General features: G+C 37.9%; 1 protein-coding gene across 2 annotated transcripts in view; it reads left to right on the top strand.

The window, feature by feature from the left end:
- Positions 1 to 247: 247 nt before the first annotated feature.
- LOC125882870 (myomesin-2-like) overlaps positions 248 to 12,547 on the top strand; it is a 49,479-nt gene continuing 37,179 nt past the window's right edge. Inside the window, exons 1-6 of one of the 2 annotated variants that reach the window (XM_049566815.1) lie at positions 248 to 360; positions 1,293 to 1,436; positions 4,625 to 4,717; positions 6,917 to 7,055; positions 8,539 to 8,693; positions 9,320 to 9,412. In XM_049566815.1, the coding sequence (XP_049422772.1) occupies positions 1,315 to 1,436; positions 4,625 to 4,717; positions 6,917 to 7,055; positions 8,539 to 8,693; positions 9,320 to 9,412 (602 nt within the window). In that variant the 5' untranslated portion in view covers positions 248 to 360; positions 1,293 to 1,314. Of the gene's footprint in view, positions 361 to 528; positions 633 to 1,292; positions 1,437 to 4,624; positions 4,718 to 6,916; positions 7,056 to 8,538; positions 8,694 to 9,319; positions 9,413 to 12,547 lie in introns of those variants that run through there. The other variant, XM_049566805.1, reaches the window with a different exon arrangement.

Raw genomic sequence — 12,547 nt, 5'->3', positions numbered from 1 at the left:
AACAATATTTCATTTTAGAAATCCAGCCTCCATATGCATTTAAAAGACATTTAAGATGTTCTTAAATAGAAGTCTAAAAAAAGAAACCTTACATTTGATAAATGCAGCAGATGAAATGTACCTCTAAATAATTCAATAAAATTGCAGGTACTGATGCACACTCTTCATCTCCAAAGTGCAGAATGAGAACAAAATTTGGGGGTAAATGCTATATATAGTCTTAAGTGCGTCCATACATGGGGTGGAAGGGGAACAGCATTCCTCCAGTGACAGGGTAATATTTTTGTTGCCATCAGCAAGTGCTTCCCAAGCGGCATCAGGCTGGTCTTCCACCGCTTTGCGCTGTTTTAATCTCTTGGGGTAAGCCAATTTTCTTAATATTCTATCACAAGTGGGCTGATTTTATTGGAGAAACCTTTTGCAAAATGAGATTCAGAGTAGGAGGGGAGGTTATCAAGTGTGGGATAGTTGAAATGTGTTTGCATAATGAATGGCTTTAGATAATCTGTCCCCTGTGTGGGGAAACAGCAGTAGCCTGTTGTAATCTCCCTGAGCAGTACTTCTTTACATACCAGGGCATTAAGAGGTTGCTGACCCTCTTTCCCTAATTTGTATCGGCTTAAAAAGCTCAGGTAAATATATTTTTGTGTTGAAATAATTGATTATACAGAATGGAATTAGCCTGAAGTTTGGATTTGACAGCTGATTTAGAAGTTCATCTTGCTCACTTTTAAAGAGCCTGTACTTTCTGATCAATCTCATTTCCTGCATGATGGTTTTAATTAAATTGTGAGAGGGCTGTGCACTGCTGGTAATGACTATTTCCCTCATTTCTCCAATCATGGAATAGGCAGACTGCTGCAAGCTATTCATAGCTGAGCTGTGTTAGGTTGTAAGGTGAAACATTTGAAGTGCTGAGCTCTGGTGTATGTTGGAACTGTCCTGATGCCTCCTTAATGTTGGACTTTAACAACTCTTCCTTTGAGATTAATATGTTTTTATGATATTTATGTTTGCTTTAAATAGTGTTTTAACAATGCCACATTACTCTGTATGATATAATATAACCACAGACATAATTCTTGAAATTATTCTTGTACTAAGGTATGATTGCAACGAAGAAACCCTGTGGATGCTTTCAGTATCGGTTAACCTGCATATTGTATATCTAATGACAGCACACAGGGAATTCATAATGGCTGCAGTAACAATAGTGGTTAAGGGACTGACTTGTTTGCTGTCACGGCTAACACATGTTTGGTCTCCCCCTCCCCCCTGGTGCTCGTGGCCAGGTCTCCTTGAAGTGTTCCAGTCATGGCTTCCACAGTCACACCTTGGTTTAAGAGGAAGCGTTCGAGCCAAGTCAAAACTGACTATGCTTTTGCTCATCACACATCACAGTGTGTGTGTGCTGCCAAGCAGCAGACAGCAGTAAGGTATGAAGGTGGAATTCACGTGCTACTTCTGAAAAGCACAGCTCGTGCTGCTTTGCCAGGTAGAGCAACAGTTACACATACAGCTGCTGCTGACAGGTGGTCTCCATATTCATGCTTCATAGTAGGCGTCTGCTTCCTGTAGCTGGCTGTCCATTTGTCCGTGGATGCCAGATTTAAAGCTGTGTAAGGCAGATTTTAATAATCTAATCAGCCCATTACAAAGTGATGAAGACTAATGATGACTGCAACAGTGCCCAGTCTCCAGTTATTGAGATCATGTAAATTCATGTTCAATTTGATTTATGAATTTAAATGAGCAGGGAATCGAAATTCAGGTCAAAACAGTCTGCTAATCAGTGGCCAGTGAGCTCCTCCATCCACAAAACAGTTAGACCTTTCAATATTCTGCTTTTTACCTTTATTTTTGCCACATCATCACATTCTAGATCATTTATTAAACGTGTGCGCATTCACTATCATTCTAGGGGGCACTAAAACCGTACAGCAAAGTCTTGCTACAAATTAAAACCACATTCATAATCTTTGGTGAAATTAATATTCAAATATTCCAGATACTGGCCACATTTCATACGCGTAGCATGTAGTATATAGTTTTAACCGTTGAATATTTATAGCATTTTTTGTTATTTTGTTGCATCAGTATTTGGTGTGAAAAGTAAACATTAGTGCCGTGTTCACTGTTGCAATGCACAACATTAAAAGGTGGCTTTGGTATTTTTAAACCTGGACCTTATTTTTCCATGTTTTTGTGTCTAAGTGACTGATAAGAACGATTTTTGAATTGGTCCAGTATTTAGCCAGAGCGCTGCAGCCAGCAGCGGCAGAACAGGTTGCAGTGTAACCACTGTGGGAATGTGTGCACTGTCTATTCAGGTCCAATAACAGTGCTTGTTTTTGCCACTGACAGGCTCAGATTGTTATTTTAAATGTCTGACAACTTTATGGAAAGGATCCCTTAAACAACTCTGAAACTGACATCACCGCCACATTTGTACATCTAACTGGGTAACTAAAGGGTTCATTACAACCAAACCAAGAGTTGATTATTGGTGGATTAGTAGAAAGACAAACCAGAACATTATTTTATTTTATTTTGTTCCTGTTGACTTCAAATTAAATGTGTTTTGAAATGATAAAATAACTGTTTATTGAAACGGAATCTGGTTGGTTTGACGATAATTCCAGGCTGTTTCTGGTTAAACAAAAATGATCTTACTCACTAACAAAAAGGCCTATATCTGTAGGGATCCTTTGCATAACATGATCGGTTACTTGTAATAACATCCTGAGCCTGTCAGTGGCAAACACTTGCCATGCACTTTTAGTGGACGTAAAATGACCGTGCGAACATGCCTCTAGTGGTTACATCGCAGCCTGTTTCTCCGTGGCCAGCTGCAGGACTCTCAAGCAATGCTGGACCAGTTTAGAAAATTGTTGTTCCCATTAGTTAATTAGACAAATAGTCTAGTTACAAAATTGTTGAGTTACCATTTAATGTTGCGTGTTGCCAAAGTTAACATGACATGAGGAAAGATGGACATATGAGCAGATGTATATTAACATGCAACAAAGCCTACCAGCTAGAATCTAACCGACAACGTTTCAGTTTTGTGGTATGCACTGGAACTGTTCGGCTGCCAGGGAGCTCTGGTGGCATCTGTAAATTGTAAATCTCACATATAGTAAAGGCAGACTTACTGGTATTACATATTTGTGTTTCTAGATGCAAAAATAGGTCTAAAATGTTGGTACCATTGCCCTTTACTGCCAACTGGAGTCATCAGTTTGTTACGTTGCCTCAGGCCATGATTGTTTCTGAGTTGGGAAGCTCATCCTCTGTCTACTGTTGATTTAGTTTGAGATGAAAGATGACACATGTTCAATCTAAAGTCACTCAGGACAGCACCTGAAAACATTGCGTATCCAATGCAGATGCCAGATAGCTTGGAAGAGATGAAGACCTGCCAAAACCAAACAAGTGAAAAATGTTGCAGCATTAAAACATGTGTGGTGTGTGTTGGCAATCTTGGCAGTGTTTTTAAACTGGTTACCAGTGAGTCTTTTTTTTCCCTTTGTGGTTCAGCAGCTTTGGAGCTACAGCCCGGGACAGGGCTACAGATAACGCTTGTGCTACTGATACTCTGCAGCTTTTGGCTGGTTTTATAATCACAACAGACGTGTGTATTTTACTAGATTGCTGTGGAATACTTTTTAAAAGCATTGCACCCTACCTTGCTCTTAATCCAACCCTGCTGTGTAACATTCATACGCTAAACCTAATACAGAAGTTGAAGGCTCCCCTGGCTTCGTTGTCACTAGTGATGAGGACACAACATAAAACTGCCACTACAAGCCAAGTTCAGATCACCATAGAAATCTGCTGTCTTGTCATGTAGCCCCTTCCTTACTGTATGTCAGAGGCTGCATGCCACTCCCCTGATCCTGACCTACATCTGAGGCCACTGGTCAGAGCTGCAGATACTGATATCACTGCTGACCAAGTTTCTCAGGAAGTTTCCCATGAGAGAGATTAACATGGAGGGCTGAGTGTTTTATACAGGACATGTCCGTTTTCTCTCAGTTTGATCAACCATGTAAAAGTCTTCTTTAAAAATAGTTCCTGGATGTCATCTTTGTCCATGTCCCTGATGCTTATTTGTGGAATTCTCTTCATGTGTGTCAGACACTACGGCAGCAAGTCTTTATAATAGCTTGTCATTAAGGGGAATTTTTAAAATGTACATTTTAGGTTGCTATTTTGAGCAAATGTTGAGTTTTTGTTTTGTATTTGTATTTAGGATACTTTATAGGTAGTATAAGATTGGATTATATTGGCAATGCAAAGGAGAGAAGTGGATCTTCAACAACACGTAGAGGAGAATGAATCACAAGTATAGTCCAGAAGTTTAATATAGATTCTCACTGTATTCTGTCCATCCATATTGAAGAAAATAAAAACATGATATTACAGACAAGGAGGCTTTCATTTAGAATTTGACACTATTTTGTACTAATTACCTCAAACTCAAGAAGAAACTTCATGTGGATCACTGGAGTTTTTAACACAGCGACCTGCTTCTGCAAAACTAAACCCAAAAGTCCACCATGGTGGAACTTCCTATTTACTGCCTGTTGTTATAATGTAATGACTGACATCTTCCTGACAGGAAATCAAGCTCTAAATCGGTGAGCCAGGTGCAGTCCCAGGCCACAGAGGCTATGGCGGAACCAGCCTATACCATGCCGGTGTTCCGGCAGAGGTAAGTTCCTATTGGCTGCTGTCATATGTCAGGGTTATTTTAGGTGTAAGGTAATACTGAACCACAGTCTCTACTGGCTGACCCCAGTCAAGACAGCACATTTCTTCAGTGTTACTAGTTGTTAATTTTTAAATAAAGATTATTTGGATTGCCAACTGTTGATTTTAGAGTTATAGAGCTCATAGTAATCTATGAGATATATTAAATGAACTCTGTTGGGCTGATCAAGTACTGGTGCTGCACCACTAGGATGGGAAATATTCATACAATATACACAAATGTAATTCTGGGAAATACTTTGTCTTGATATAGAGAATAGCCGTTGTTTGATTATACTTCTAAGAGTTCATTGCACGTAACTAGAAATCCTCAGAGGTTGAATTTAATCTACAGATATACTGTATTACTCCAATTCTGCCTCAGAGACCCTTCATTACTTTACTTCTAATTGTTAGATGGAGATGGAAAGTGCCATGGAGATTAGAATCAGAATCAGAATTCCTTTATTGTCATCATATTGGTGCATGATGAAATTGTAGCAGTTTAGGAAAAAAGGATAGAATCTGTAAAAAAAAATTGAATAGTATAAAAGAATGGCATAGTAATAAAGGAGTCAATAAAAAGATTAAAGGAGTCAAATAAATATAGAAGTCAAATAAAAGGATCAAAGGGCCCGATATGAAAGACTCTTAAAAGGTAAACTTTTGCATTTTTCAACTTGGACCCTATTTTCCCATGCTTTGTGTCCAAGTGACGAATGGGAACAACAGTTTTTGAAATTTGTTAGGTATTGAGTGAGAGCGCTGCAGCTAGTGGTTGCAAAGTAGACTGCAACATAACCACTCAGGGGATGTTTGCACCATCAATGTACGTCACCTAAAAGTGCTCGTTTTTCCCACTTACAGGCTCAGATTTTTATTATATGTTTCTGACAAAAAAATAAAACATTTATTTTTACCTTTTGCTCGTTCCAGTCTTTGCATTATTGTGTCTCGCCAAGACAATATCTACCCAAGAAGAAGTCTTGTTCTGAGATCTCGTGACAGGACATCTTGTAGCAGGAAGACAAAAACAAACAGACCGGATCAATCGTAAGGTTAAAAAAAAAAGAAAAAGAAAAAGGGGGCTTTATTTTTCTGTATGGTTCTTTTCATAATGTTGTCAGACACTTACAATAACAATATGAGCCTGTCAGTGGTAAAAACAAGCACTTTGTCGACATACATTGACGGTGCGATATTGCACCTGAGTGCATCTGTTTCATGGCTGATGGCTGCAGCACTCTTTCTCAATACTGGACTAATTTAAAAAATTGCTGTTCCTATTAATCACTTAGAACCTCTTAACACCTGGTATTAATGTCTTAAGTAACCCAATTACAAGTGGTCAGCGCTAAATACAAGTATAACAACCACAACGTTGCATTGTTATCTGATCCCTCAAACCACTTACTAAGATGGTCCGGGATGCATTTGATCACACATCTTTTGGAGTGTAAACACCAATGCTTTCTGATGCATTCCCAACTAACATTACATCATCAGTGCAAGACGTAGAGGTTGTTTTGGTGACAGTGCGCTAACACTTAATAACTTAATCATTTTACGTTGACTTGAATTGAGTGTTCCAAGACTATCCATTATTTTACCTCATGCAGGGAAACGTTGAATACTGCTGACAGTGATATCTCCGGCAAACCGCTAACGTAACTAGCAAGTGTGATAGCAATCTTGCTAGTGTGCAGCTAACATGAGTACGGATGTAATAACTTGTGTGTGGGACCATTTGGCCCTCTAGTGCAAGTGACGTAGGCAGTAATGAAATCTGATCACAATTGGTCAGCTGGAGGCACATGAAAGACACAGGTGTGAACAGCGATGACTCTCGCCTGCCCACTTGTGTTCAAATCACCGAAATGCAGGTTAATACCAGGTATAAAAAGGCTCTTGGACACAAAACATGGGGACATAGGGTAAAGGTTGAAATATGCCAAAGTTTTCCTTGAAGTAAAGTTTCAAGTTTCAAGTTTGTCACATATGTGTTTTAATGTTTAGAACTTATTCACCATCAAGACTGTATTAAACTAAAAGTCTAACCTGTGTTTGACACCCAGTGATACAAAAATGATGACTCATATATTTGGAGTTGTTTCCTAGTTGGTTCCTTAATAGTGGGTCAATTTAAGCTGTGTTTTGATAGGACTGCTGACGAGGGAACTGAGGAGTACCAGCGAGTGAGCACAAATGTTGGGAAAGGACTGACTGTTATTCAGGAGGAGCTCCACAGGATGAGGATTGCCACCAAGGCCCAAGTGGATAGTCTCAATATCCAGAGAGAGGTAAGGAGCTATGAGGTATTTCATTATTTTTATCATTTCTACTCTATATGGAACCAAATAATAAACTTAATCTGCAAAACTGGCTGATAGATTTCATGAGCTGAGTTATCAGAGCAGATGTTTATCAGTGATTTGGATTCACTACCCCTAGCACAGCATTCCAGTAGTCAAATGACACATATTGAATCATTTCATTACTGCTTAGGCCTACTAAACATTTTATATCGCCCATATGCAGATGACACTCACCTGTACATTCATCTTGTACAGATTACTGGTTCGTGTTGATACTCTGTCTCAATGCTCTGATTAGATTAATGATTGGATATATCAAAATGTCTTCCAGTTTAAGAGGTATAAAATTGACATAACAGTATTGGTTGCTAATTCATACAAAAATAGTGATTGTTTGTTCCCCCTATAAAACTCTTAAAATATGCAGCTAGAACGAACACTCAGTGGATCTGAGGTTTGCATATGATCTTTGACTACCTTTAAATGTAAGCATCACATTTTGGTTTCCAGTTGCTTGTAATGTTGTAATTTTCATGTCTTTATTTAGTTTTACTGCTTTTTTCTGTTTCCAAAATTCTGTTAAAAGCTAAAATTGGAATCGGGTTTTTTGCCATGTATGTTTTCACATAGAAGGGATTTGCTCTGATTGTTTGGTGCATAACAATAAACATAGTGAGAGAAAATAAAAGATAAAAGCAAGTAACACTGTAACAGCCAAGAAACATAAATTAAATAGCAAAATTACAAGACAAATATGAAGAAAATATTTTAAAAAGTATATGTACAATATATCTGTTTTTAAGGACACGCTGTACAGTTTCGTGCCAAAATGTGCAGATCCATAATTTTCTGCATATTCAATATGTACAGTAGCTCAGCTGTCTTTAGTGTGTCGTTTACTGAGGTATGTAGTGAAAAATTAACTAACCGACCAGGCACCATGAAAGCTAATGTATCATTAAATGAAGTGAACATGTTACCAGTAACAGAGTGTGGAATATATTTTTTTTAATCACAGATTTAAATACAGTAACAACACAATATATTAATGCATAACATTATGAAATACAGTGAAATTCCCACTGTGTATGAGAGTTGCTATATAAGTAAATGTGTCTTGCCCTGCCTCATCTTGTATTAAAAAGACAGGCGGATGATGTGTCAGTTAAAAACTGTTGTTGACTGCAGGACTAACTGCTGCCTGCTGACCTCACCTCTTTCATCCAACTGGTCCAGGCAGATTTTAGATTTGTTGATGATGTCACCTGGGAAATGCTGATGATAAGATATTGTCACAGAAGGGTTCTATATTAATGTCGCCTGTGTATTTATCATGTATGGTCAACACCCTTAAAGCAAGCCCCAGTCACAGTCTAATTTCTAATTCATGATTGTGTGCAAAGGCATTGTAGGGAAAACTAAGCCACTGTGATACACACATTCACTTAATGCAATGTACTCTCTCCAGGTTAGGGAAATGATGTACAAGAGGGTGGATTTGTTGGAGGATATTCCCAAGATGCCGGACTTCCTTGTTGCCCTGCGGCCCCACACCGTGTGGGAGAAGACTCCCGTCAAACTGTTCTGCACCGTGCAGGGAACCCCAAGGCCTGTTGTCAAATGGTCAGAATATTCACATCTCACAGGACTGGGTTTTAGATTTGACCTTATTTATGTCACAATAAACAAAGTCACGTTTAAAATGTGAACTATTTAAGCTAACAGCATCCATTTCTCATAGTGAAGCAGTAACACTCCATTTATAAGAGCTGTAGCTGATGACACTTTTAAGTATATAAACAATGAAACAGCCATCATGTACATGACAAGCTACAAAACATCCCAAACAACATTTCCACTTAACTTAATTACTGTGGTTTTTTTTAACCATTTATGATGTTTCAGCCACATTTTATGTTTTCCTCATTTTGGTAGAAATATATATTTTGATAATTTAAGCTCTAGATTAGTTGTTTTATATTATGCACTGATAAAATACAGTATTGAGCTCCCCCAAGAGGTTTGTTAGCATTCCTTTAATCCTTGTAATACCTGTCTACAATGTTAAGCATCCCCTCCCAGTAGTCCTTGTCAATATCTGCTGTTATTCAAAAACACAATTTATTTTATTGTCAGATGGTCCATCAGAGAGTTACATGTCACCATGCACATTCTGATTTAACAAGTCACAGTGAGAGTGTGTACTGAACGTGTGGAAAAAACACTCACACACCGCTGGCTGTTTGCAGGTATAAAGGAAGCGAGCTAGTCAACCCACTGAATGCACCAGGGAAGTACAAGATTGAAGACAAGTATGGAGTCCACAGCTTGATCATTAGCAGGTACGGCACAAACACAACTCTGCACAGATGACAGTGGATTTTCTGTAAAGCACATAACAGTTCTTTTATTCGAAGAGTTTCCAAAGATATGACAGTATTGAGTAAAAAGGTCAAAGATATCCAAATTAGAGAGTCATTTTTATTCTGTCAAACCAATACCATCACTGGATGAACTTTTGTTGCATTAATAACATGCTATGATATGGTTTGGTTTCATGCTCAAGTAATATTGTAGTAAGAATTATTTGAAAAAGCTTAAAGCATGACAAGTTTATTTATGTAGCACATTTCATACATGGAGGTGCTTTTCATAATGAAGTTTAAAAAAGAGAAATAAAAGAATATAAAATATAATACCCACAAAGTAAAAAAAAAAAAAAAAGAATCACAAATAAGAATAAAAAGTGTAAAATAAACACAGATAGGAAGAATAAACAAGTATGAAATAAATTTAACAAGAAGTTAAAATGACTGATAAAAAGATAAGATAAGAGAAAATACAGTTTAAAAAGGGTATGAAATAAAATAAAAAGTTTAGGAAGAATAAATGAGTAGGAAATAACATTTAAAAAAGTTAAATGCCGTAAGAATAAAACAGTTTAAAATAAAATAAAAAGGCATAGGTTAGATGACTAAAAGAGTATAAATTAAAATAATGTTTAAAAAACACACATAAAATGCAAAATAAAGTCGCAATTTTAGGTCAAATCTAATATTGCAATTTTAATTAAAAAAGCAAGTTCCACTTAAAGCTGTAGTTTTTATTGAAAAAAGAAAATGCCTCTCTTTTCTGCCTACCACACGCTGCAAGAAATGAGATGATGTCGTACACATGCAAGAAATCCTATCGCTGTAAATGAAGAAAGGGTTTCAAACTCACACATGTACTGTCTTTACCTCTTGATGCCACTGAGCACAAGTGCATCAACACTTAACCCCGTCTTGTACAGCTTTACAGCGCACAAAATGTATGAAACCTTGAAATGTGTAAAAAATAAAAGAAGCTGTTGTACAAAGGGGAAAGCAAAGGGCTTAGAGTTCACTATTGCAGAGCTCAATAAAACCTCCTATACGACTCTTTAGTGTTTAATACTTAAGTGCTCTACGTTTACTTTTGATGCCAAACATTAACAGAAGGGTGGCTACAGAGAGAGGACTGTTAGATTGAGGGAAACTGTCCGGCCTGCTGGCCCATTCGTCATCCTCAAGACTCCTCAGCTGTTCGTGTCGAAGTGCTGACCTTTGCGTCATTCGAGCCATGAATTCCTCCCGCTGCTCTCCCTCTCTCTCTCTCTTTCTCTGAGGCATTGAATATCTCCGCCGCTCCGTCATTGCATTACAGGGTCAGCGAGGAGACTGTCATTTATGTCTTCATGAAAAATTAAGAATTTTCGCGTTCAGAGTCCAAGTGAAAGGCTTTATTAGCGGAAGGGCACAGAATCTCCGAGTCCATGTCCCCCACAGCTGAGAATATGGATCGTCTTTTAAAATAGTCCGGTTCAGGGTGAAGGTCACATTTCTTCCTTCTATTCTCACCCACCCACTCGACTCTTTTGAAGCTGCTGCCTCAGTGCACCTTCTTTTCAATCTACTCCCAACATGTGAGGTCACTCTTCAATAGAGCCAGCACATTGTGTCTTGTAATCGGAAACATTGATTCGACGAGTTTGCAGCCGACCTTGAAGAGCCACAGTAGTGCTGTTGAGGAAAGAAGGAGTTTAACTGCTCCGTGTACAAATGTTTAACTCTGCATTACAGTGCCAAGGCTTTAGGATGGGCTCATTTTCAGCTGGTTTTAGTCACTCATGCTCAAAATCTTTTCGTCTGTTGAGTGAAATGTGGATATGCCACCCAGTAGTATTGCAAAATGTCCATTGGGGAAGGGAGGGACATGTTCTAACTCTTCAAAATCCTATTTCCACCCTCCAGTTTAGAGCAGACTTTTATTTCCCTTTGATTTCACCTCTCTGACCATATCACTGCCTCCCCTGCGTCTGATTAGTGCTGGGACTCCTGGGTCCATATGTAGCCTAAGAGGGTGCAGGGCTGAGTAAAATCACTTCATCTACATTTTGATTCACAGGAGACAATGTGTAATTATAATAAATCATTATAATGGACTCATAAAAGACATTACAGTGGAACATCTATCAAATATAAGGCAGTAAAGTAAAGTCGTCAGCACCCGTCATGAAGTATTTATTGCTGCCTTCAAATAGAACTCATGAGCTTGTGGTTACAACATGGAAAGTCGTGCACAAGATCTGCTTGCCGGTCAAGTAAGTCGTGAGAGCACCGCTGCTAGGCAACAGCGGCCGATGGCGTCTATAAGCCACCGAAGCTAACAATGGTCTCTGTTGACGATAATGTGTTGTTGCTAGGTTGATGAAATGTATTTAAATGCACAGTATTCATATGATTACAGTTTTTTTAGACTTCATAATTTAAAATTTATCCTTTTCATACTTTATTTAATCAGGAATCACATTGAGATCAAGATCCTATTTAAAAGTGAAACACAAGTACAGAGTAAAAAATAAAATAAAAAATAAATAAAATGATAATGATAATGGGAATGACACAGAAATATAAGAATAAAATGCGCATTCTAAAATAACTTTGGTGTGGGTTTGAAAATCAATTAACAGGAATAAAATACATATACGTGTAGATATGTAAAAATATACATTTATATAGACAACTGCATGACCATTTATAAATTAATGCATTCTGAATTATACTTGGCATAGGCATAAACTAGAATAAAAATACAAACATATCATTATCACACCTAAAATAGACTGAACCTCCAACCAAATTTTTTAATCACCCTATCGATATCAGGGTGTCAAGTTTCAGTCTACTCTGTAAATTATTCCAGCCAGTCGTGAGAACAGGTGTTATAACTATAATGTGTTAGACAAAGGAGTGATGATAAATAAGGTGGTAAATACATTTTGAAGTTGTCCTTTATAGATGATCTCATCTGACAGAATTATGACAGAAGACAAAAGGTATGAATCAGTTTGAACATATAAGATGCTCCCAGCAGGTGACCTAGCAACGACTATCAACACTTTACAAATGTTAATCAGATTAGGAAAAAACAAAGGCCACTTAAGGGGAACTTAAGGG

The sequence above is a fragment of the Epinephelus fuscoguttatus genome, linkage group LG3, assembly GCF_011397635.1.
Source record: "Epinephelus fuscoguttatus linkage group LG3, E.fuscoguttatus.final_Chr_v1".
Taxonomy (NCBI): domain Eukaryota; kingdom Metazoa; phylum Chordata; class Actinopteri; order Perciformes; family Serranidae; genus Epinephelus; species Epinephelus fuscoguttatus.
Note: the sequence above shows the minus strand (reverse complement) of the source record. Positions and strands in the feature narration are given on the sequence as shown.